This window comes from Mesoplodon bidens (assembly GCF_964165515.1).
Source record: "Mesoplodon bidens genome assembly, chromosome: 5".
NCBI classification, from domain to species: Eukaryota; Metazoa; Chordata; class Mammalia; order Artiodactyla; family Ziphiidae; genus Mesoplodon; species Mesoplodon bidens.
This window is the reverse complement of record NC_138161.1, coordinates 115715012-115739496: the sequence shown is the minus strand read 5'-3', so window position 1 is coordinate 115739496 and position 24485 is coordinate 115715012. Positions and strand designations below refer to the sequence as shown.

At 38.4% G+C, this 24485-nt stretch overlaps 1 protein-coding gene across 4 annotated transcripts in view; it reads left to right on the top strand.

Annotated features, from left to right (window-relative positions):
• ANKRD28 (ankyrin repeat domain 28) overlaps positions 1-24485 on the top strand; it is a 170122-nt gene extending 145637 nt beyond the window's left edge. For all 4 annotated transcript variants that reach the window (XM_081235948.1, XM_081235947.1, XM_081235946.1 and 1 more), the window contains 14 exons: positions 621-732; positions 1668-1694; positions 2117-2191; positions 5058-5259; positions 7035-7122; positions 7355-7472; positions 8378-8597; positions 13455-13542; positions 13632-13715; positions 14270-14415; positions 15044-15126; positions 15561-15643; positions 16624-16715; positions 21139-24485. In XM_081235948.1, the coding sequence (XP_081092074.1) occupies positions 621-732; positions 1668-1694; positions 2117-2191; positions 5058-5259; positions 7035-7122; positions 7355-7472; positions 8378-8597; positions 13455-13542; positions 13632-13715; positions 14270-14415; positions 15044-15126; positions 15561-15643; positions 16624-16715; positions 21139-21425 (1705 nt within the window). In that variant the 3' untranslated portion in view covers positions 21426-24485. The remainder of the gene's footprint in view (positions 1-620; positions 733-1667; positions 1695-2116; positions 2192-5057; positions 5260-7034; positions 7123-7354; positions 7473-8377; positions 8598-13454; positions 13543-13631; positions 13716-14269; positions 14416-15043; positions 15127-15560; positions 15644-16623; positions 16716-21138) is intronic.

Sequence of the window (24485 nt, the reverse complement as noted above, 5' to 3'; positions counted from 1 at the left end):
CTACAATGAAGTATCACCTCACACCAGTCAGAATGGCCATCATCAAAAGATCTTACAGTCCTTTTAAAATTACTTTCCTCATATTTTAATAGCACAGGAATGAAGTGTATTTCCCATGGGAAGGTCTTTCGTGTTACCTACATACCACTTTTACATCGTTCCCACACTTTTCAGGTCTCTAATGCAAGATCCTTGAATTCTGACAGTGGTTTTGGGAGATATTTTTACCTCCTTTCTTGAGCTTCCTAATGAGATATCACACTAACTATGTATTCCAGAAAGATTGGATGCTCCCCACCACTAAGGGTTTAATCCTGTCAAACGTTGTTTGAGTCGACTAGCTGGTGCCATAAATATAGACTGTGTACGAAACAGTCTTCAGGTATACTGAGCTTGCTGACAGACTGTGGATAAAGAAGATTCTCTTACGAACGTTTTGTTTGTGCTTTTATGATACTTAGAGTCAATATCATTTAAATGACAAATGTATGTAGTGTAGATGTGTTTATGATTTTTACATTACTCAAATGTAAGAAAAATTTCCAGTTTTGAGTTTGTCTCTGTTTTTATCATTGGTTAAAATGCAGAATTTAGAATGTGAATATGTCTTACTATAATAGGTGCCTGGAATACTTATTAAGAAATGATGCAAATCCAGGGATCCGGGACAAGCAAGGATACAATGCAGTTCATTATTCAGCTGCATATGGTCACCGTCTGTGTCTTCAGCTGGTAAGATTCCTGATTTCTTGTGGAAAGACCAATGTAAGTTTATATTCTAATAATGTAATGACAGAATAAATGAACCAAGAAACAAATGCCTTTTAACATTTTTAGAATCCCTGTCCCTCCTAAATTCATACTTGCCTCACTAAGCTTTCTCTCATTCCCTTTTCCCTTTCATAGAGAAAGGAGGAAATTAGATCTCTGGAGAGGGGGCTCCCTTAGAGCCCCCCATGTCCATGTAGCATTCACTGCTCCTGCCCCTTTAAATGTTTTCCAGAACGTTTTAAAGAACTGTAACTGTGTCATATGTGAGAAATACATGTTCCTGTGAGAGGAAGCTTCCCCCTGTGTATTCAGGAATTCCGAAAGACCCAGTCTTCTGTCAGTCTCTCCTGACAAGGGAGATTCATCTTCTGCAAAGGAACTTTTTATTTCAACTGTGGTCTCATTCCTGAATGTATACACCATTCACCCCTCTTTGCCAAACCAAAGGGAGAGTAAAAGACAAGTTAAATGATTCTGAAGTGTGTAGCACATGCTTCACGTTAGAGGTTTCTTCATTTAGACCTACATATAAATTATATTAACATTGCTTCCCTTAAAGGGGAAACAAAATTCAAGGAGGGTGGGTATAAAAGATAGAAAAAAGAGGTTGACATACTTAATATAGCATTTAGAACCCTGCTACAGAAGTAATATTTCCTTAGTTTATTATGGTAGCTTTAGACTAAAATCTGAGACCCATGTGTATAGATTTGTGGTCTATTATATTGTACAATTGTTTATTTAAAAGACTTCATTTTTGGAGGCAAAGGAAGCACAGGTTCAGAATAGAATTTAACAAGGCCCTATGTAAATAGAGACATGTAGTTAACATTTATCTCTTTACTGTATATGACTGCTTCCTCAACTAAGTATTTTTATTTTAAATTCTATTTCAGATTGCAAGTGAAACTCCTTTAGATGTTGTAAGTATTAATTAGTCAGTTTTCCCCCTAATACTGAGTATTTACATATTTGCTCTCACTAGAGCCGGAGCCTGTCTTACACATTGCTGGGAACAAAGATAGTGACAGAAATCATGTTTGCATGGGGAGGGAAGGTTCTTACTTGGTGGTAATTAAATGGCATTTCTCTCAAACTCTTAAGTTTATAGCCCTCTTTCAAAGCTCTTAGTATGTGGTCCTTACCGCATTTTCAGGATAATCCATTCCATAAGGTTGCTGAATTTAGTTTTCATAATATAATGGTCTGGAATTTTAAAATTCATATTCAAGTATCAGTTTATACTCTAAAATGGATTTGAACTTGGGGGAGGGGGACGAGGAATAACTGCTGTGGTATGTCTAAAAGTACCATTTCTGACACTTAAAATTCTTTTCTTTCTCAGTTAATGGAAACCTCCGGAACAGACATGCTGAGTGATTCAGACAATAGAGCAACAATAAGCCCTTTACACTTGGCTGTGAGTATTGCCTTCACAGCCAACTTGATGGCTGGTTTACTGAAAATGTCTCATACCTGTTTGTGTTGACTCAAACTAGTACCCAGAACTTTTGGTCCATATAATGATCATCATGGAGTTAAAACTGTAAGAACTTTCTTAACTCAGAGAATTCTTGAATGTACTTTTGTTTCGTTTGTTTGTTTGTCTTAAAAAAAAAAAAAGGGTGGGGGGTAGGGGGGAGGGGGTTTGAGCTTCCCCCAAGGCCTGCCCTAAGGAGAGAATACGCCTGAGATGTGAATTTTAAAATGACCCACCCTAGTGGAATGGCTTCTGACTCCTTAAGCAGATGATATAAGAACTGTAATTTCTGTGGTATTTCTACAACTTTTTGCTTACTTTGTGATTTTGGGGCGCTAAGTTTGTGTTCACTGGTCCTTCACTTACTCATGCTATAGGATTTAGCTACATGGTCTGTAATGTTCCTTCTAGCTTCAGATGCCACTGAAGTTTTCCTCTTAATGTCCATCACTAGGAGGAGATTAGAAGAGAGTGTGACAATTCTTTAAGTCAAATATGGAAATGAATTACCTTAGGAAATTTCAAGCAGAGCCCAATCTAGTTCTTTCTGTGCTGAAAGAAGAACTTATCTTTGAAATAAAGTATGTTGTGGGGAGCTGGGGGACTTTGAGAATCAGGAGAATTGGGTACTGTCACTATTTGTGAGACCTCTGATTTTAAGTAGAGTAAAATGCTTATAAGGGTCTCTACTTAGGTTAATGTGTATCACAAGTTCAATGATCCACTTAATTGTTTCTTCTCACATATACTATTATTTTTTATTTTAATATTCTCCTGGCATATTTTCTAACACTGACACATGTACACTGAATTTTCTGCTTTGTCTTTCTCCCCCTTTCTCCCCAGCAGTACTTCCTACCATGGTCTAAATAACTAAGAAGACATGCTGAAGCTTCCTTTCTCCTTGCCCTTTGGGTCTTTGGACATACTATCTACTTTCCCAGACTTGCATAATAAGTCATCTGGAAGTGCAAAGCTAGCGTGGAGAAAATAGCTATTTTACTATGGGTGGCAAGAAATGACGTCTGAGCAGATGACTAGGCAGTTCTTCCTGCATCATTATCATCATTCTTATAATAATAGCGCCTCATCTCTTGAACACTTACTAGGTGCCAGACTAAGCACTTTGCCAAGTTTTTGAAGCATTATCTCAAAAACTTCGGTTTTTTTAACTAGTTATTTTACTCCATGGCCATTGAGAATAGTGCTGTTATTAACATGGGTGTGCTAAATAGTGTTTTTAAGCTGAAATGGAAACAATTTTGTGATTTCATAATTAGGCTCAATGAAATGTGGTTATACCACCACTGTTGCATTTTGTATCCATCTCTAGGAGGTTTTTCAGAAATTACTGAAGTGATTTTTCTCCTTCCAAACTCTCCTAGTCCAGGACAACTTGATGCAGTAAAAACACGCTGGCTTGAGGACTCAGGAAACTGGCCTTGGTCCTGCCTTCGCACATACTAGACTTCTAAGCCTCTTGTCCCAGTGCAGTCAGAGCCATCGTGAGGGGAAGACTCCTGTGGCAGATTACCCTGGCTCTAGCCATCCTTATTTTCCCTCTGCTGCCTTTTATACCACCTTCTGCATATACTGTGCCTCTCACAGTTCATTTTAATAGCATAGTTTTGTTGACCTGGTATTGAGGGACAAGGTTAGATGTGATCCTCAGACAGTAGAGCTCAGAGATCTCCAGTCACTTTAACCTTTGAGGGAGTCAGAAACATCAAGAGGTCAGTAAGGCCCAGAGCAGCTTCCTTCACCTCCTGCTGGTACTTTCTGACATTTCCCACAAGAAGTGGTTTTACAGCCCTTTGGTACATTGTGGGGCCCTCTTTCTAGCTAAGTATCTCTTTTTAGAAGCAGGTGACATTTAGCACAAATATGGTAGAATTTTGTATTTTTCAATTCCCTAATGAAAAGTTATGTGATCATTTACAGTTTGCCTGTATGTGCTAAGCTGCAGATTTGAACAGTATCAGAAAATGACTTGTCCCTTAGCTAAAAGGGGTGGCGTGAGTGAACCAGAGGAGATATTCCTTCCCCATCAGAGCTGTGTCATTATTGCCTTATGTCCTGCTCAGCATCTAGTCCAGTAAGAGTAACAGATGTTCAGTTGACATGTTGGTTTTTGAAATGAATTCTCTGGAAAGCAGACTGTGTAAAGAAGGGGATTTCAGTCAGTCGGGTTTCAGACAAATCTCTCAATCTTCTTGCTCTGCTGTACTGCTAGGACAGTGCGTAGCACATGGCAGTTTTTCAAGCAGGGCTCAGCCTAAATATTTTTGAAAAGACGTTTATTTTTGAGATGGCACGTTATGGGATGGAGTAGTCATTTTAATTTGAGAAATCAGAAGACTCAAGTACTAGCTGAACTTCAGTTGCAACTGTCTCTATGATTTAAGTGTAGTAACATTTTATCGGGGAGTGAAGTGGGGGCACTGAACTGTGACGAAGAACACGGGCTCTGGAATCATAGACTTAGAATGAAAGCTTTCATTGAACCCATGTCACACGTCGTTGAATGTCTGCCATGAACCAGACATTGTATACTCATGAAAAGATCACCTGTCATTTGAACTTCTATTATTTGTGGAATACCCATTCCCTAACACTGTAGCCTACTAATTGATTATTAGAAAAATTTGTAGGTAACTTTCTGAATTATCAATACAGAAGTTTTAGATTATCTCAAATATAATGATGTAAGGCAAGTTGGCTTACTACTCCCTTTATGTTTTCTAGGGTTTCTAAGAAGTCAGTCTAAATATGTATTTTTTTAATTTATATTTTTATTTATTCCCAGGCCTATCATGGTCACCATCAAGCACTAGAAGTGTTAGTACAGTCTTTGTTAGATCTTGATGTGAGAAACAGTAGTGGAAGAACACCCTTGGACCTTGCAGCATTTAAGGGCCATGTAGAATGTGTGGATGTTCTCATTAATCAGGGAGCCTCAATCTTAGTCAAAGATTACATTTTGAAGAGAACACCTATACATGCAGCAGGTATGTCAAAGACTATGAATGATTTTATTTACCATGTTCCATCTAATGCTCTTCTTTTCCAATTTCTTGTATATTATACTCCTGGTAATTGTTTTAACAATTTTGACTTTAACAATTCTAATGATTCTACTGTCAGGGAAAAACCAACAGCAAGATTATAATCACTTTAAAAAAATATCTACCTTAGAAATTGGATTTATATAATAGTCTAACTTCTGAAGTACTTTATCAACAAAAACAAATACAATTTTTTTTTTTTACTGCTTTTTGATGGAAATTATTTTGGATTGGTATGTGCTTTCATTTAATAACTGATAAACATTTTACTTACTGTACCAGAATACTGCATTAAACATTAATCAGACAGGAATACAGAGTGCCTGCTATGCAAGAACTACTCCATGGAGTGTTTTGTGATGTTGTAGATGTGTGAAAATGCAAAACTACATAACAATGCCACTGTGATGACTCAGTACCCGCTGTGCCACTGGCAGATGCAGATTCACAACTCTCTACAGGAATTACTACAAGGCAGTATTAATTTTAAATAATGAATTCAAGACTGGTATATGTGAAGAAATCCTAGCCAAGTATTTGTCTCATCCCCCATAGGCCATCTTCATATGATTAGATTCATTTCACTTAGTCTGTTTTTATAGGGTGATCCTTAAAGTGGATCCATTTGAATGTAGGTCTGGGACTTTGCTTCTGGTCATTTGGAAAACTTGCATTTTAGAAGACTATAGGTAACACCCACTGTTGCTCCAGAGAAGCCTTTCAGGAACTATCAGATAATCAAGCAGGGCTCAAAGACATAAATTTTAATCATGGATTAAAAGTCCTAATAAGGATATGTATATAAACTGCTATATGGTAAAAATAAGAAGTCAAAATGCTATCATTTTCTGTTACCTTATTCTGAAAAAGAGTGAAGTTGTATATTATTCTGCAACTTGAAAAATTATATTGTAAGCACGTTATTTGCAGAGCTAATTTAAAGCTTTCATGGAGTGTTTGCACTCTTAATAGATAAATATTGAACCAAGACACTAGTACGTCCCTCAGAAGTGGCTGACCAATGCCATGTAATTCATAAGTCCTACCCACTGAAAGAGTTACAGGTTACTGTTAGCACCCACCTCTTCAATAAATGCAAGCCTTGGTTAGAACCAGGATGCCTTTGAAATTTGGAGACCTGCTGGGGAGCATCTTACTCTTAAATCATGGAAAGGACATTGGTTCTGGATGTGAGCCAGTCCTTTCCCACAGGGATCTTATGCCTGATGCTTTGGGTGTTGAGCTTAGACGATACAAACACTCATCAGTAGCTGCTGTGTACTGAGTATCTGTGAATCCAGTTTAAAAAAAAATGATGGACCAAACAATTTCCTTGAAGCATTCCCAAGGATCACATCTAAAATCGGGAAAGAAGGAGGACCTTCACTATCGAGAATAAAAATATTTCCTAGACGTCCTCCAGACTTCTTCACATCTCAGTGGGCAGAACTTGAAACCAATCATTGGCAAAGGAGAATGGGGTTGATGTGATTGACTTGTCTGATCATGATTTCATCCCTTGGCTGGAGGCAGGCAGCCCTTCCTGACCACATTGGTACCACCAGAGAGCTAAATAAAATGAGCATTTTCTTTCTTGCCTGTTAGATTCAGTGAATATTCCAAAATTATATCTAGCAAATGTGGTTTAAGATGGACATTTTCTATTTTATCATTTTATAGATATATAATTGCTGAAATTTTTGAATATCACTTTACAGCAACAAATGGTCATTCGGAATGCTTACGGCTACTAATAGGAAATGCAGAACCACAGAATGCAGTAGATATTCAAGATGGAAATGGACAGTAAGTTTTACTAATTTTTAAATTAGTTTTAGGATGTTTGTTAATCTTCATACCTTTGCCTCCCTATTTTAGTAAGTCTGTCATAGTGTGTAACTGAGTAACATCAAATACAGTTTTTTAAGTATACTTTAAAGTTGCATCACAGAAAGACATGTTTAGAAGGCAGGCCAGCACAGTGTATTTTCATGGACGAAGTCTCGGTGGTGACGGAGCTGCTCCTTTTGTTACCCAGGACTCCTCTGATGCTGTCTGTGCTCAACGGGCACACGGACTGTGTCTACTCACTGCTGAACAAAGGAGCAAACGTAGATGCCAAAGATAAATGGGGAAGGACGGCACTGCACAGAGGGGTAAGCAGAGTGTTCTCACTTCCTTTCTGAAAGTTTTTATGACCTCATTTTACCTAAAACTGAACTAGGCTGTGTTTATATTTTTCTTCATTTAATTTTTACCAAATAATCTTTACTGTTTCTTTCACTGTCTTAGTTTTTGAACTCTAATTTTTAACAACCACAAAACACAACTTAATCCAGAGAAGAATAATGTTGGAACAGAATTTTAAAATCTTAGGGGACTTCCCTGGTGGTGCTGTGGTTGGGAATCGCCTGCCAGTGCAGGGGTCACGGGTTTGAACCCTGGTCCGGGAGGATCCCACGTGCCGCAGAGCAGCTAAGCCCGTGCGCCACAACTGCTGAGCCTGCACTCTAGAGCCCACGAGCCACAAATACTGAGCCTGTGTGCCGCGGCTGCTGGGGCCTGGGTGCCTGGGGCTTGTTTTCCTCAATGAGAAGCCCGCGCACCGCAGCAAGGAGTGACCCTCACTCACCATGGCTGGAGGGCGTGAAGAGGACCCCGCGCAGCCAAAAATTAATTAATTAATTAATTTATTTATTTAAAAGAATTTTTATAACCCTAAAGCCTTGAGTAGAATTGATGTCAGTTTTACTTTTTTCCATTATCACAACTATTTTCTTATATGTTTTTGTCTTAATTTTTTCACCTTTGAAATATTTTTTTTGTTGAACTAGAAGTCCCATTATTCCTGGTTTTCATATTTACTTTTATTTTGACAAAGTCACTGCTTTAAATTTTAAGCCACTTTCAGTAAAAATACTGGGTTACTCAAAATATGATAAATGCCTTGATTGGTGGGAGGACATGGGGAATATGGACTTTAAAATTCGTAATTAGCAATAATTAGCATGGAGTGCCCAACCTAGTGTATTCAGCTACATGCAAATAATTTTTCTTTCAGGCAGTCACAGGCCATGAAGAGTGTGTAGATGCATTGCTTCAACATGGTGCTAAGTGCTTATTACGAGATAGCAGGGGCCGGACACCAATACACTTGTCAGCTGCCTGTGGACACATCGGTGTTCTCGGAGCTCTTCTGCAGTCAGCAGCATCTATGGATGCAAATCCAGCCATGGCTGACAATCATGGATACACGGCGCTTCACTGGGCTTGCTACAACGGTTAAGTACACAGACATAGACCCACGTTACCTGCCCGTTATGTACCACAGAGAGACAACTAACACATTCTGACTTTCATGAGAATGATATATTAAGAATGACCTACCATGTAGTTATGGCTTACTCCAGTGCCTTGTCGTGCCAAAGCCAAGATGCTGGTTGTCACAGATGTTTTGAGATAAGCAGTCACTAAGTTTAAAAGTTTTTTAGACTTTTGCTTCAATAAGTATTTTGCATTTTTAAGATACTTTTATAATATTACTTTTATAACATTATTAATAATATTAATATTATTTGTTATTAATATTAATATACTTTTATAATATTTCCAATGTCTTTTATATAGTTATGTTTGTATTTTTATTATATTTTTCTTTCTAAATGTACTTGTTATTAGGGAAAAAATGACAAAAGTAAGAGAAACTGAAAATGTATCATATTCTAGGCTGAAATCTGTGTATGTTTTCTGAGCACGTTGCAAGTTAAGATCCTTATATCAACAGTAACATGTATGTTCAACATTTTAAGGGAATAAAATCCTAGTAGAATAAATCACGGAAGTAGAAACTAGAAACTTGGACACGTTTGTGGTTAAGTAAACTTGGCTGCATGATTATAACAGACTTACTTTTAGCTTCCTGGAGACTAACCATCACAGTTAAGTCCTTTTACAGGTAGACTCATTAAAGGTCAATCAGAGAAGTATAAAGCTATTTTTAAAGGATAGATGTGAAAAATGGGATTTGGCTTTTGAAGTGTCACTAAAATAATGTAAGTAACAGAGCATACTGAGATTTGATCATCTTAGAAAACATTTGGGTACGTTATATGCAGTGTAAAACATCAGTCCTGCCTAAGTGTATGCTTAGGGTTTTATCAGGGATGAGAGGGGTTTTTTTATTTGTTTTGAATTTCAATGTAGCATTCAGGTTATTGTTAGCTGTAATAGCACATCTACAAAACTAGTTGACAGTTCTAACAACTTTCCCTCAAAATGTACAGAAGATAGAAATTGCCTCTTTATATAATATCCACTTGCTTAAAAAAATAAGCATAGTGGCTGTTATAAAATTCAGCTGACTGCCTTGCCAGAGAGGAGGTTCCTATCTTTCTGTAATACACTGTTTGATGTGGTTCTTTTACTGGGAGCCATTTTGACAAATAATTGTTGAGTTGTGGTAAAAGAGGAGAAATCTGAATCTTGCAAAATTATAATTTAAACATTTTCATAAACATTTTCTAGATACAGTAGTTTGACTTTCATATTAATTCTTGTATCAGAATTGAGAGCTCTATTCTTTTGCTCTGAGAAAGCTTTGATCTCTTCTTGAGGATTGACCTGTAGCTACATTTGGTCATTTTGCAACTCTGAGTACTGATGGTGCCATAGAAAACTTGAATAGTTAAATATATTGCTAATTCAAAAGCTTGGTTTAGTCAGTTTCATATTTTACTACCTCAGATCCTTAGCCAGAATAGTTTTGAAAACTATAAAACCTTTGGATTTCAACTCTTCTTCCTTTTTCAACTCACTAAAGTTGGTATTTAATGAATATAGCAAAGTTGTCCAAGATAAATCCTAAGTCAAAGAAGATACTGTATTTTGCCATTGAAATTGGTTTGTCTTTATAATGTAACTTGACATCTTACAAGTATAAGGAAAACCAAATAGTAGGAAAACATCCACAGATAAAACTATTTTGAAACAGACTTTTATTGGTTCTTTTTTTTTTTTTTAAGTCAGTGAGAATTAACCATTGGAAAAATCACACAGTAAGGTATTTTTCCTCAGGTAGAGCATTTAGTTGTAAAAATACTGCTGTAACTGTTCTTTGGAGAGTTGCTATTTATTATAACATTCCTACCACGTCTTTCCGGAGAACACGGTTTTCCTAAAGTGAGTTTCGTACTCTATCACTGCTGAATTTAGACTCTCTGAGCACGCTGTGTACAAGACACAAAATTTTGCACAAACTACATGCCTGGTTGCCATTTAAAGATCATAACAGATGTGTCTAATTTCCAGACTGTAGCAGAATTGGTGATGATTCTGAATTGAGCTGAAAGGAATTAGATGTGTGTTGGCTATATGTACAAAGACTGTACAGGCAGTGTAAAATTAATACCATATTTACAGCCAAAAGCCTATTTTATAATTTGGCATTCTGAGAGTAGAATATGTAAAATAGTTTTACTTTGACTAGTAATTATTGTACAGCTAAAAAAAAAATTGGAAGCACTCCAACAGGATAGAAAACAACCTTTCTCTCAAAATTAAAATGGAATGATGACAGAGCTTTAGAAGGGAACTGGTTATGCATACCCAACTTTAAAGTTCAGATTTCCAGTTTATATAGTCATTCAGTCACAGAACTAAGAATACTTCCATGATCTCATGTGTTCCTTTTAAAAATGTATCAATTTTTATGAAGCTATAAGCATCTTCAGAATATCCCTCTAAAACATGAAGAGACCAGTTTTATCCTATGTACTTTTATAAACCAGGACACAAAGTGAAGAATTTTTCAGCTTGACATGACCCCAGTAATGACTGCTGAATCCAGAGCCCCGGGACTCCCTTTTGCCATCCACAGTCTACGCAGTGATTCTCACATCTTTCAGTCTCAGGACCTGTGGCTTATAGCTGTTAGTATTTACTGTATTGGAAATTAGGACTGAGAAATTTAAGGATATTTATTAATTTATTTTAAAATAATAATAAATCCATTACATGTTAATAAAAATAGCATTTTTATGAAAAACAACTATTTTTCAAAAAAATATTAATAGAGTGGCACATTTATTTGATGGCTCGTTAAAGAAAAGAATAATTTGCAGTATCACCCTGCAGCTCCCCAGACCACACCTTGAGAACTGCTATCCCAGGAAAATAAGAGACTCTCAAATCAATACTGGACAACTTTCCTTGGTTACTTCTTGGCCATGAGTTAACATTTGGAGAAGGAGAATTGAAGCAGGGTTTCCCACCCTCAGCACTGTTGACCTTTGAGGCCAGATAATCCTTCGTTGTGAGTGACTGTCGTGTGCATGCAAGAGGTTTAACAGCAGCCCCGGCTTCTACCCACTAGATGCCATAGTCCTTCCCTACCCCGTCCCCAGCTGTGACAAGCAAAAATGTCTCTAGACATGGCCAAATGTCCCCTGAGGGCTAAAATTGCTCCAGTTGAGAATCACTGGATGAAACAACTGACAGATGATGGAACATAACCATAGGTTTCCTAAAACATACTTTCTTTTCCTTGTAAAAACAATTATAGGATAAAGATTAAGATGAACAATTGTTTGAGAATGTTAGAGTAATTAAAAAAGAAAAGAAATAGAGCATCACTTTGTTAGTCAGATGTTAAGCCCTGGAAGCAAAGAGGCTGTTTAAGAATCTAATTTATTCCTAACGCACATCCCAAATGACTAATGAAATAAAAGAAGCAACATTTCATTTTCTGCCATTAATACAGCAGTGGGGGTACTTTTACTAAAACCCTGGCTTTGAAAATTGGATTAAGAAAATCTGAGGTTTGAAAATCTCAGGTTTGAAAATATGAGGTTTGAAATATGAGGTTTTTCCCTGTTTTCAAAGTTGCTATTAAAAACTGTGGGCCTGATACCTATTAGTAATCAATATACTTGACCTTTAACCCAGCAAGATCATTTCTAGAAAATTGTTCCTAGAAATAAATACTTTTTAAGTACTGGAACATTTACAACGTTGTTGATAATATCACAAAGAAAAACCAGCAATCACCTCAAAACCGATAATTAGAGATTAAATCCTTTATCATACATTCTGATACTGTGAAGTTCTTCCAAACATTCAACAATAGGATATCTGTATATGCTACTGTGGGAAGATATATAGTTTTTAAAGTAAAAAACAAGTTGCAGAACAGAACATCCCAATTGTGTAAAAATTTTTTAAAAAGGAAGTGTTTATGTGCATGCAGTTGTATATGCCTGAAATTTTTCTGGAACTGTAAGGTAATAATGGTCACTAGTGGTCACTAGAGAGTGGAACTGGGGAATGGGGTGGGGACAGGGACATGTACTTCTTCTGAACACTTCGATAGAATTTAAGATTTTACCATTAACTCCTTAGTAGAGCCAGAAAATATTCAAATTTTGAAATTAATTATGCTGCATAAACATATATTATTTTGAAAGTTATACTATGCTATATAAATAGGACATTTTAAAAAATAAAGCCCAAATAGCTCTAACTGGTCACCATAGAAAAGAATAATGAGACTAATTTTTTTTCCCCACAAAGTAAATATTTGTCATGTCCATAATAAACTGATATTGGACTTCCCTGGTGGCGCAGTGGTTAAGAATGCACCTGCCAGTGCAGGGGACATGGGTTCGAGCCCTGGTCCGGGAAGACCCCACATACTATGGAGCAGCTAAGCCCATGTGCCACAACTACTGAGCCCATGCACCGTAACTACTGAAGCCAGCGAGCCTAGAGCCCGTGCTCTGCAACAAGAGAAGCCACTGCAATGAGAAGCCCATGCACCAACCACAATGAAGAGTAGCCACTGCTCGCCCCAACTAGAGAAAGCCCATGCGCAGCAACAAAGACCCAACACAGCCAAAACACACACACACGCACACACAAATAATAATAAACTGATATTAAATTATTGTAAGAAGCTACTGTACTTTAGGTCCTGAGGTTGTACATTGAATTCCAAAGTGCCTAAAAATGTGATGTTTAATGGGTTCAGGGAACTGATGACTTGTAGTCCATGTAAAGCCTTATCTGTAGGGATATGTTGGTGTGCATGGGCACCTCAGTATCCTTTTTGGATTTTAATATCTGATCCTCATTTACTTATTTAGGTCACGAGACATGTGTAGAACTCCTTTTAGAACAGGACGTTTTCCAGAAAACGGAAGGAAATGCTTTCAGTCCATTGCATTGTGCTGTGTAAGTAAAGGCAGAATGAATCGGATTTGGTTTGAGTGGTTGAGAAATACACCATGGCTGTGAGAGTGATCACCTTGTTACCTTCACAGGATAAACGACAACGAAGGTGCTGCTGAGATGTTAATTGACACGTTAGGCGCCAGCAGCGTGAACGCCACAGATTCCAAAGGAAGGTAGGAAGTCAACCATGTAGGAAATTTTAACTACTAGATTAGTGTGGAAGAATTTAAAGAGACCCCATTATTAACTAAAAGTTGATTTTATATTTACAAGTATAAATTGTTATAAAACCTTAATTACATACTCATTATAAAAGGCTTTTCTACCATGACTTTTAGCCAGTCTTCCTGGCTAAAAGATTTCCCTTTTTAAAAAAGATGTGTGTTACCCAAAGACTCTTTTTAGTAAAGTTAACAGATTTCTAAATAGGAAGAGTCCAGCATTTGTAATAGATGTCTGTATTTGGGTCAGGATTTATTTCTTTCAGAATTTCCTTTAATGATGTAATTTTTTGGGCAATTTCATAATTTATTTATACTAGTTTAATTAAGGGACTTCTGTATTATCAGAAACACAAATTTTTGTGGCAGGAGTTAGTAAGCTCCCCCCATTAAGCCTATTTGTATCCAAGCAATGCCTAGTATGTAAACCCTTGAAAACTGCTTTCATAAATTAAGAGTATACAGTGCACAGATTTAGTCCAGTCTTCCCATTTCTCCGTGTGCAGAACTCCTCTTCACGCGGCCGCCTTCACAGACCATGTAGAGTGTTTGCAGCTGCTGCTCAGCCATAATGCTCATGTTAACTCTGTGGACTCCTCTGGGAAAACACCTCTCATGATGGCTGCAGAAAACGGACAGACAAATACAGTTGGTAAAGAAACTGCTTAAGGCTTTTACTACTCTAAGTGTGGATATTGCTTATGTATAATGTAGCTCCCATCTGACTCTAGTTCACTGAATTTTGCATTAGTTATCTCACCGCTTCTGAGATTTAAAACCTTGCTTACACCCACGTTTTCATTTAGGCCCACAGTATTTCCATTTGCCCTTACTGATTGAATAGTGACGTTAGCAGGCAGTGTTAGGATAGTAGTTAAGAACCCTGGCTCTGGAGTCAGATCGAATGTGGTTCTAGATCTGCCAACTAAGCAACCTCCTGCCTCAATTTTTTCATGTATAAAGTGAGAAAAATACAGTATCTACTTTGTAGGGTTGTTTTGAGGGGTAAATAAGTTACTATAAATCCAGAGCACTTAAAACAGTCTTTGAAATTTAGTAAGGCCTCACAAAAGGAATGTTAGTTGCTGTTTTTCTTGTCTGTTACTTATACAACAGTATAACAATATGGTATAGACCTTTATGTTACAGTGTGTTTTTTGCACTTAAGATTTTGCTAGAGGGATATTTTTCCTTTCTGTCTTCATTTCTCTACAGTGAGTTATTAGTAATCTGAGGTGTATGTTCATAAGCAAAAGAGTTGATACAATTTTTCCTCCCAGAGATGCTGGTTAGCAGTGCTAGTGCAGATCTGACTTTACAAGATAACAGTAAAAACACCGCCCTCCATTTGGCTTGCAGCAAGGTAGGTACACATCTTAAGGATATATTTTCATTGTTAATATTAACAGTGGCATTTAAAGTTTTTCCACTTAACTAAAATGAACAGAGCTAGGGACCAAACCTCTCTAATAATCACTGACATCAGATTTCTTGGGAAAAAATACTGATGTGTTAAGCACCGTAGTATATGAAAGTTTCCAGTAAGCCAAGTAAGTTTTGGACCACAAGCCTAAACGTAATGATTGTCTTTCTCTGACCTTAAATATTCCTGTCCTCTTCTGTAACCCCATTACACCAACACATGTTCGGGCAAATATTTAAGGCATTAGCCAAGAAAATGCATGGCATATGTATGGTGATGTGTATGTTACATGGACTAGGGTTGGGGTGTATTGAGTGTATACATTTATTTTTAATGGTGCTGAAGTTTTTAAGAGTTATTTGCCATAATTTTAGGGTCATGAAACTAGTGCCTTGTTAATACTGGAAAAGATAACAGATAGAAACCTCATCAATGCAACCAATGCAGCTTTGCAAACGTGAGTACTTTCAGTGTCTAGTGTAAACCTTGTGATCTATAATTATAAAAATGATTAATGGGGTTCTTTTTTAACATGGGACCATTGGAATCAGTCTGTCACAGAATCAGTTAAAAAATAAGGAACAGTTCTTATAAGTGACAAAACTCATTTCTAAAATCAGCATAATTAAAAGGCATATTACTAAAAAAGCTTTTGAATTGAAATGTGTTCTCAATCCAGTTTTATGGAGGAAAGTAATACTGTTCTGTGTGTTTTATGGCAACCAACTGGAATAATACATTATTTGACACTAGCAGTAAATGAGGCAAAAAGTTTTATACGTGTCTGTAAGCTAGAGAGATTTCAGAAATAATCAAGTTCTAATTGTGAACCGCCAGCCTCCAGGTGACTCCTTAAATCCTGGATCAGTGTCTCCCATTGTCCTCTCTCCATTTTCATTTGCTGTTCTACTTTGAGACTTAGTAAAGGGAAAAACCTTATAATACTGGTTCCCATTCATGTATCAGTCAGATCCCTTAAGGGTCCAAAAATGAGTCATGGAACCTGTAAACTGTTTTCAGAGCCTGTTGGAATTTGTGCTGTTGCAATTTACAGTTTTTATTGTATATTCTATTATACGTGTTTGCCAACCACATTTCTTAAAACAACTTAAGAAGGCAGTTCAGTTAGTAAAATCTCTTCAAACATTGAGTTTTGAAGGAAACTCACAAAAGAGTTTGGTGAAGGTGGAAACCTGTTGATGGGCCCAGTGCTGAGCTCAGGTGCATGACAAGGCCTGACAGTGCACTGCATGCTGGCTCTGCCGTGCCCTGCTCCCATCTTCATTGCTGTCAGGACCACGGGCCTCCAGTTTGCATCTCTAGATCTGCACAGCCAAGCAAAAATGGTCTTCACCAACCAGGATGGAGAGAGTGAACGAGCACACACACACATGGGCATGCACACATGTACGTGTACACATATTTTTCTCCCTCCAGACCTCTGCATGTTGCTGCCCGAAATGGGCTAACAATGGTGGTTCAAGAACTTTTGGGGAAAGGAGCAAGTGTGCTTGCAGTAGATGAAAATGGTAAGTAGCTTCTGTGTTCTCTTTCCTTAACCTGTTAGAAGCTTTCGTCTTTCGATGATCCATATTTGAAGTAAAGTAGACTTGGATATTTTTTATTGGTCAAAGAGAAGAGCTGAAGTTAATACTGACTAGGACTTATACTTTGTGGCAAAGGGAATAAGGGCAAGAGAAGCAGGAAAAGTCCATCTAACAGGTGAACTTCTGAGTTTCATGTATTTATTAAATCAGAGTTGGGGTTTACTAACTTTGGTTTAGTGATACCACTTTTGTTTATCTTAGTATTCAAAGAATTTGTTCTGTCAACAAATATATATCAAGGCCCTTACTTAAATGCCAGGTTTTGTCTAAAGCTAATCTTCCCACTTATGCACTAGGTCCTATCCTCTTCTGCATACTTGAGACTGTCACTTTAGCGATTCTTTGCTTTCGTGTCCTGTAATAATGACTTTTTTTGTAGGAATCTTTCTAGATTATTCCTATCAGCATAAAAACGTTATTTCTCTCATCTTAAAAAATCTTTCATTACTCCCACTGCTCCTACCAGCTGTTGCCATATTTCTCTGTTCCCCTTTGCAGCAGTTACTCAAAAGTTGGCTCTCCACCTCTCTCCACTTCTCCTTTTTCTTGCTCTCGTGCATCCCCCCTGGTCAGGCTTTTACCCCCACCGCACTACAGAACGGTTCTCAGCAAGGTCACCAGTGACCACTGCAATGCTAAGAGTCACCTCTCCTTTCACTTGACACATTAGAATTTGACACAACTGATTATTCCTTCTTTAAAAATAAGAAAAGGCTTTTAATGTGGAATTGAAAACATATGTGAATAAGGGATGTGAAGGCTGCAGTTTACCATAGCTAGTGTCCACTATTCCCCCCAGAAATCTCCATACTTTCCATTGTGCTGCACACTGTTCCCGGGACCAGTAGGTACAGATCACTTCAGGGCAGGATAAGAGGGAGAGTCGGAGAGAATACATACGATTTGATATCCTTCTTTAGGATATTCTTTTGTTTGTTTGTTTATTTTATTTTATTCATTTTATTTTTGGCTATGTTGGGTCTTCGTTGCCGTGCACAGGCTTTCTCTAGTTGCGGCGAGCGGGGGCTACTCTTCGTTGTGGTGTGTGGGCTTCTCATTGCGGTGGCGTCTCTTGATGCGGAGCACGGGCTCTAGGCACGGGGGCTTCAGTAGTTGTGGCACACTGTCTCAGTAGTTGTGGCTTGCGGGCTCTAGAGCGCAGGCTCCGTAGTTGCTCCGCAGCATGTGGGATCTTCCCAGACCACGGCTTGAACCCATGTCCCCTGCATTGGCAGGCAGATTCTTAACACTGCGCCACCAGGGAGGTCCCTAGGACATTCTTCATTCACAAATGCCTGGTTCCTTGAATTGATAACTGGGTGAGGATTTATAACTCACTACTTTGTTGGTTAGATTAAATAACCATATTTACTGGAACTGAAAATTTTTTGTTTATTTTTTATTTTACTCATTTCTTATTGAGGTATAACTGACATACAGTATTATATTAGTTTTAGGTGTATCCCTTTTTCTGGATAAACTTTCTTTACTTGGCTTTCAGGACTCCACGTTTTCTTAGTTTTCCTCCTACAGTACTAGTTATAATTTCTTGCACTATCCACAGCTTGTTAATATTGGAGGGCTCTCGGACTCAGTACTCAGTTCTTTTTGCTTTCCCTACCTACATTCACTCCCTGGGTGACCTCATCCAGTCCTTTGGTTCTAAACACTACCTCTGTGCTGAGAATTCCTAAATTTCTGTCTCCAGCTGCCTAATAGACAGTGGATGTCTAATGCACACGTCCAGAACTGAACTGATGGGCCTTTCTCTCCCCCTCTGCCAAGCCTGCTGTGCCTACAGCCACCCTTGGCTCAGCTGGTGGCCGGTCCCATCCTTACAGCTGCTCCTCGACCCCTCTCACACCCAGGGCACCGTCCACCAGCGTGTACTACTGACCCACCTCCAGAGTATGTTCAAAATATGCCCACTTTTTTCCCTCATTTACCACCCTGGCCAGGATCCTTTTAGAATACATGGGAAGATGCTTCCCTCTGAATCTCAGTTTACTGAGAATCCTTAAATGATCTCCAAGGCCCTACTGGGTCATCCCGCTCCCCATTACCTCTCCCACCTCACCTCCTACTCTTCCTCCGTCGTCGCATTCCGCTGTGGCGGCGCCTCACACCAGGGATGTACATGCATTGTCATCTTTGTTCTGGCTGCTTCCTCTGCTTGGAGCACTCTGCCCCCAACAGTCTCTGACTAAACCCTTCACCTGTTTCCAGTCTTAACTCAAATGTCATCTGTTCAGTGAATCCCATCCTGACCACCCTTTTTATACTGCAGCCTGCTGCACACCCCCCATGGCATTCTCAGTTCTTGTTTAACCTGCTCTACTCCTTCCTCATTCTTTTTTCCATAGAGTTTATCTTCTAACATATGAGGGCAGGAGTCTTTGTCAGCTGCACTCACAGATCTACTCTAAGCAGTTAGAAGAGCGCCCGGCCATGTGGGGCTCAATGGCCCCACATGTTAGGTGATGATGTGCCGAGAACCGTGCTAAATCCTGCAGATACAGTATAGAGTAAGACAGCCTACTTCCTTGAATGGCAGAGCATATAAACAGGCTGTCACAAGGCCCTTGAAGCAGTTCAGTTAGAATAACCCTAGAATGCCATGAGAGATATCGGGGAAGGCATCCCCCAAAAGTGCGTTCTGAGCCAAAATCCAAAGGACAAGTAAAAAGTGGGGAGAAAACTTTTTAAGGAGAGAGCGTTGACGTATTTAGAGATACAACGCAAGGCAACTTGAGTACTGAGTTACGCCAGAGTCTCTCAGGTCAAGTGGCAAAGGATCTGTGTATCAGGGAGTCAGCAGCTCGTCTGCAGGGGAGCAAGCCTAGACTAGGAAACAAGTTCACGGTTAGGGGTGGAAGGAGGGGGTGGGCAGAATTAAGGCAGAGACATTGGAGATGAAAGGACGTTGATGTTTCTAGAGCCCTTTTGATGGAACTCGGGGAGGGAAGAAGTCGCCTGCAGCCTGGCGTGGGGTGATGTGTGGGGGAAGTGCCATTGTTTAAGATGAGAATGTAGGAGGAAGAGCTGGGTTCAGTTAGGGACATGAGAAAAGTTCACTGGAAACTCCAAGTGGGTAACTGGATGTAGATATATGGATCTGGAGCCCAAAGTCAGCAAGATCTAGGTTGGACATAGAGATTCGGGAATCCTTAGTAAAATGTAGTCATGAAATCCATAGAAGTGAGTGGTATCACCCACTAAGATAAGTTCAGACTCTCCTAGCTATAAAAGACACTTTCATTATCAGTAAATTACATTTCTGGAAATACAGCAACTATATAGATTAAAATCAGGAGCGTAAATCGCTAACTTGTATAAGATATTTGGTCACACTGTGAGGCTCTAAATCAGTAGCCAGTAGGCAATCTTTGTTGATCATTTTCAAGGTTTTATATAGCTTTTCCTTATAAAGAGATGGAAGGGATAGTATAGCAGATGATAATGAAGGTCGCCTGTGACCTGATGTCTTCTGACATACTTTGCAATGTTAAATAGTAATCACAGTCCAAAGCTGGCAAGTCATAGTAAGTACCCATCTTATTTTACAATCAATTCTAACCTTCAAATTAATGATCCAGTTATAAATTGCTCCAGTAACAACAGAGGTTGATGATTAAATTAGGCTGTATGTTCTCACCATCTTCTCTCCCTACCCAACCAAGTGTTTCCTTACTCTGTTGTATTGATACTCTGGTGCCTTAGGGCTAAAGTCAGTCTTCTTCTGCTAAAGAAGGGAACATATACAAAGGAAACATTTGTTTTGACTTAGGAGCTTTAAACCTGTTTACTTTATCTGTTTTTCTTCAGTGGACTATGACCCTAAAAGAAAAGTTAATTGATGGCCATGTGTCATTCATTGAACAAGCATCTTTTGAGCACCTTCTCAGAGCCTCATTCATGAATCTGTGCACATTTAGGTTTCTCAGCCTGTAAGCACTTACAGAACGACAAATTAACAGTAAGACTCTCCCACCATTCTGAACAAAGATTGATCAGTCTGTTTTTTTCCCCTTATTCTAGTCTGATATTGTCTATGAATCTGGATGGATAGAGATAAATTGTGAGATAGTGGAGGAATCATCCATCGTGGGCCTCAGTTTCCTCTGCTATAATGTAGTCTGTTAGGTCTCCTCCCACCCTAAATTTCTATGACTTTCCTCTTTCTCTACTTACTGGAAAGTTCTGAGTCATTCCAGTAAAACCAATTTATTATATAAGCTAGGTAATTTAAAGTATGTGTAAAGTTGAAGGCCTTTAGGCTTATTTCCTTGTATTCGTGAAGTGAGTCTTAGGATGAGTAATTTTTAAATTTTATCTTTAATTCTAGGCTATACCCCAGCTTTGGCCTGTGCTCCCAACAAGGATGTGGCTGATTGCCTCGCTCTCATTTTGGCCACCATGATGCCTGTCTCATCAAGTAGTCCTTTATCATCTCTGACATTCAATGCCATTAACCGTTATACAAACACCTCAAAAACAGTGAGCTTCGAAGCCTTGCCCATCATGAGGAATGAGCCCAGCTCCTACTGCAGCTTCAACAACGTCAGCGGGGAACAGGAGTACTTATACACTGATGTGGACGAGCTCAACGACTCCGATTCCGAGACCTACTGACCGGCTGAGCCAGAGGTCCAGGGAGGGAGTTCTGGCACTGATGCTTCAGACTGTGCTTTTCAGGAAGAAGGCACTTTCTCATTCACGTACAAATTCAGCCTAAGAGGAAAGATGACCGAGTGGGCGAATAGAAGAAATGAGGTAACATTAGGAAGAAGAGTTTTAAAGGCAAGTTTTGCAAAAGAGACTTCTAGAAACTTGAAATAGACTTGACCAGAGGAAAACACTTTGATGGCACATGGCTTTGTGGAATTATGTAATTTGGTTTTGCAGTGCCAGGAATTACTTGGGACACTGTGTACCCTAATCTGCTCACACAAGCAACACTATCGTGAAAGAAGAGATAAGGACACTAGATTTCAGTTTTATCAGTAAAACTACAACTAAATTTAAGGGCAATAAAAGTTTGGTACAGTAGGCATGATTGCACAGCAAATTGCCAAAGGACCAAATAACTCAAAGGTTTTAATAGAATGCCACTTTGCGGAAGCTGGAGCGGGTGAAATGAGACATTATCTAAACCAAACTTCAATATTTCTGAAAATGAAGCTGAGATTTGGTTTTAAATGTTGATTTTTTTTAAGAAAACATCTGAAAGCCTTCTAATACTGTATTAAACCATGAGAGAAAGCAGATGTATTTTTACATTTTTTTTTCTTTTACATAAAAATTTTAAAATTCCAACTTTTATAATATTAGAATTGAAAACCAGCTGATTGGGTGTAGTCAGGGTGAAAATATTTGTGATGTAGACATGAGGTAGATTGGGGTCGGGCTACTGTTGCCCAGTTTTGAATGGTTTAGGTTTAAAATTGAACTATTTTTGTTTGAAAATGTAAAGAATTTCCTAGAAGAAGGAAATTTCATGAAATCAGAAAGTAGATGATTTTCACCCTATTGCAGCCAAGTGGTCCTGGGGAGTGGAGTTTTCAATCTCACTACTTTGGATGGTACACCTTCATCGCCTGTGTCACCCTTGTGCCTCCACAGTGGATTGGGGGATTTTTGTTGTCATTGTTTAGTGAAGAATCAAAAAGAGAAACTCCCTTGTTATTCATAAGTTAACGCCATCAGGTTTCTCTCGGAAGGCATTTCTATATTGGGCAAGGTTTAAAATACTAAAGCCTTTAGGTCTTGTTGACATTTAAAGTAGGGTGTTTATAACATGCTACTGTTTAGGGAAGGAAGCAATTGCCTGCCGAATTGGAAGACTGCCTTTTAAGTAACAAAAAGAGGGGGGAAAGGCTGATGTTTAGGCTTTTAAATAACAATTTATATGGGTCTGCTTTTACTGTAACTGTCACTTTCCCAGTGAAAATGATTTCATATATGTAGGGGGTCTTCCAGGTCTGGGTAGAGTTCCATAAATTTTCACAAAATGATACCCAATTTCATTTTATTCTTTTTGTATTGTGAAACTGGAAACTTTATGACATTGTAAATTATCAGCTGGTTTTTCTGAATATAAAGTGTGAAAACACAGAACAGTATTTTGATCTATTTGATAATTTTGTGGGTTTTTGAAGAATTAATGAGCATGTAAATAGAAATAGTGACTGCTTGAATACTGTATTTACTTGCACTCTTTCAGTACATCAAGATTCCTGTATATTTTAGAGTATAATAAAACACAGATGTGAGTTGTATTTAATAATGTATTTGTATCTGTGCATATTACCTAAAAATCTATAAAGTTTCTAGGGCATTGACTACTAGATTTTAAGCATTTTTTTCTAAAGTATTTACAGAAATTATAAATGTAATCATCCATCTTTTCTTTATAATATAAAGAAGTCATAATGGACCCTTCCTAATTATTAGTGGTAGGAAGGTGAATATGCATTTTGAAGACAGCAGACTACATTTTCTATTGTACCTTTTGAAAAAAAGAAAAAACTCAAGAGGATTCTAAAAGTATACATATGTGTGCTTTCTCTTTCCTTTTAGGAATTCTCTTCTGAATTCCCTGAGGGAATTTTCTAGAATCTCAGAATTGAAAGAGACCTGAGGTTCATCCAGTCTAACCTCTTAACAAATACAGGAGTCTCTTCTACAAGGGTGATCTTTCCACCTTGCATACTTCCAGTGACTCTACCTCACCAAGCAGTCCATTCAGTTGTTGAGCAGCTCTGTTAGAAAGGTCTTCCTTAGGTGGAGCTGAAGCCTCCTTCCCTCCTGGGAACTTCTGTCCTTGGGCCCTGGTCTGTCCTCCAAGAGAAGGCTGAGAACCTAGGCAGGATGACTTATGCCCTCTGCCGTGTCTTCTCTTTTGCAGGCTATTTGTCTGCTGAAGTGATTTCCAGAAGGACTCATTAGACACACTGTTAGATTTACCGCCTCTAATGAAACCCAAGGTGTAGCTATAAAGTAACAAGCTGTTTTTAATTTATCCTCACACATACCAGAATTTAGATCTTGCATCATTTTACGTTAATGATGCCATGACTGGAAATACTGGTGAGGTGGGTCTTCCAAATCACTTGCCCACTAGGAAAGCTATTCCATTACTCTGTGATCCCATTTTGTGATAGTCTATTCCCCAGCTTGATCAACCACTTCCTTTGGTCGGCACCTGATGAGGGGAAATCCCAAAGTACTGTCCCAAACAGTATTTTAATGGCACTAGTATTGTTGGGGGAAGCACATGGACTGCTTGAATGAAGGGACACAGCGCCAGTGAGTTCCTTTATAGTTACACCTTGTGTGTCAGAGGCATTCAGGCCCTGTTCTGTAGTGGTTTTTATACCTGCACAGAATAGAAAAGCCTGTTTGCTTTTTTAACTTCTGCATGAAAGATGACATCTGAAGTATCTGCTATGTATTATAATACCAGCTTCTGTTGTAGAACTACTTTTAGGGCAGTGGTGGTAATAGCAAATGATCTCCTTTAATAAGACACACAACTCAAAACAGTGCCATTTAGTTCAGGATATCTCTAAGGGTAGCTGTCGATTTGGGGTTTAATTTGGCTTATATTGGACCTTTTAAATGAAATAAAGTTTTTTAATGCAATAAATCAAATGTCTTTCATGTGCAAACTTCTTTTCCCTTAAAATATCT